The following is a 326-nucleotide window of genomic DNA, read 5'->3' as shown; positions in this document are numbered from 1 at the left end:
TTTTAGGAGGAGCTACTCGATATGAAGAGGTCGATTGATGCCACACTGGGCGAGGTCGCAGCAAAACGTGCTGGAACTGAGAAGAACAGGATCGAAAACGAGCCCAGGAAGTAGCTGTTACACTGAGTTTTATTGCGTTCAGCGGCTAACTGTCTTATCTCTTTGATTCTTGTTATTTTCTCACCACTTTTGCATAATTCCTGACTGGACTTGGCGCGCTCACTTGCTTTGGTTACATCATCTTTCGGACTTCCAGTGTCTTTCATTTAATTGTTTATAGCATGATCTTGGCATATAGGTTTGACTGATACACTCGTCTGCATACC

At 43.9% G+C, this 326-nt stretch overlaps 1 protein-coding gene across 1 annotated transcript; it reads right to left on the bottom strand.

The window, feature by feature from the left end:
- Window positions 1-2: 2 nt before the first annotated feature.
- On the bottom strand, window positions 3-266 carry T265_12400 (hypothetical protein; the record flags this gene model as incomplete). The annotated part of the gene is made up of 1 exon (XM_009179981.1): window positions 3-266. The coding sequence occupies one exon, from the start codon at window positions 264-266 to the stop codon at window positions 3-5; it is 264 nt and encodes an 87-aa protein (XP_009178245.1).
- Window positions 267-326: the final 60 nt, after the last annotated feature.

Source organism: Opisthorchis viverrini (assembly GCF_000715545.1).
Source record: "Opisthorchis viverrini unplaced genomic scaffold scaffold31511, whole genome shotgun sequence".
In the NCBI taxonomy this organism is placed as follows: domain Eukaryota; kingdom Metazoa; phylum Platyhelminthes; class Trematoda; order Opisthorchiida; family Opisthorchiidae; genus Opisthorchis; species Opisthorchis viverrini.
This window is presented reverse-complemented; position numbering and strand designations above follow the sequence as displayed.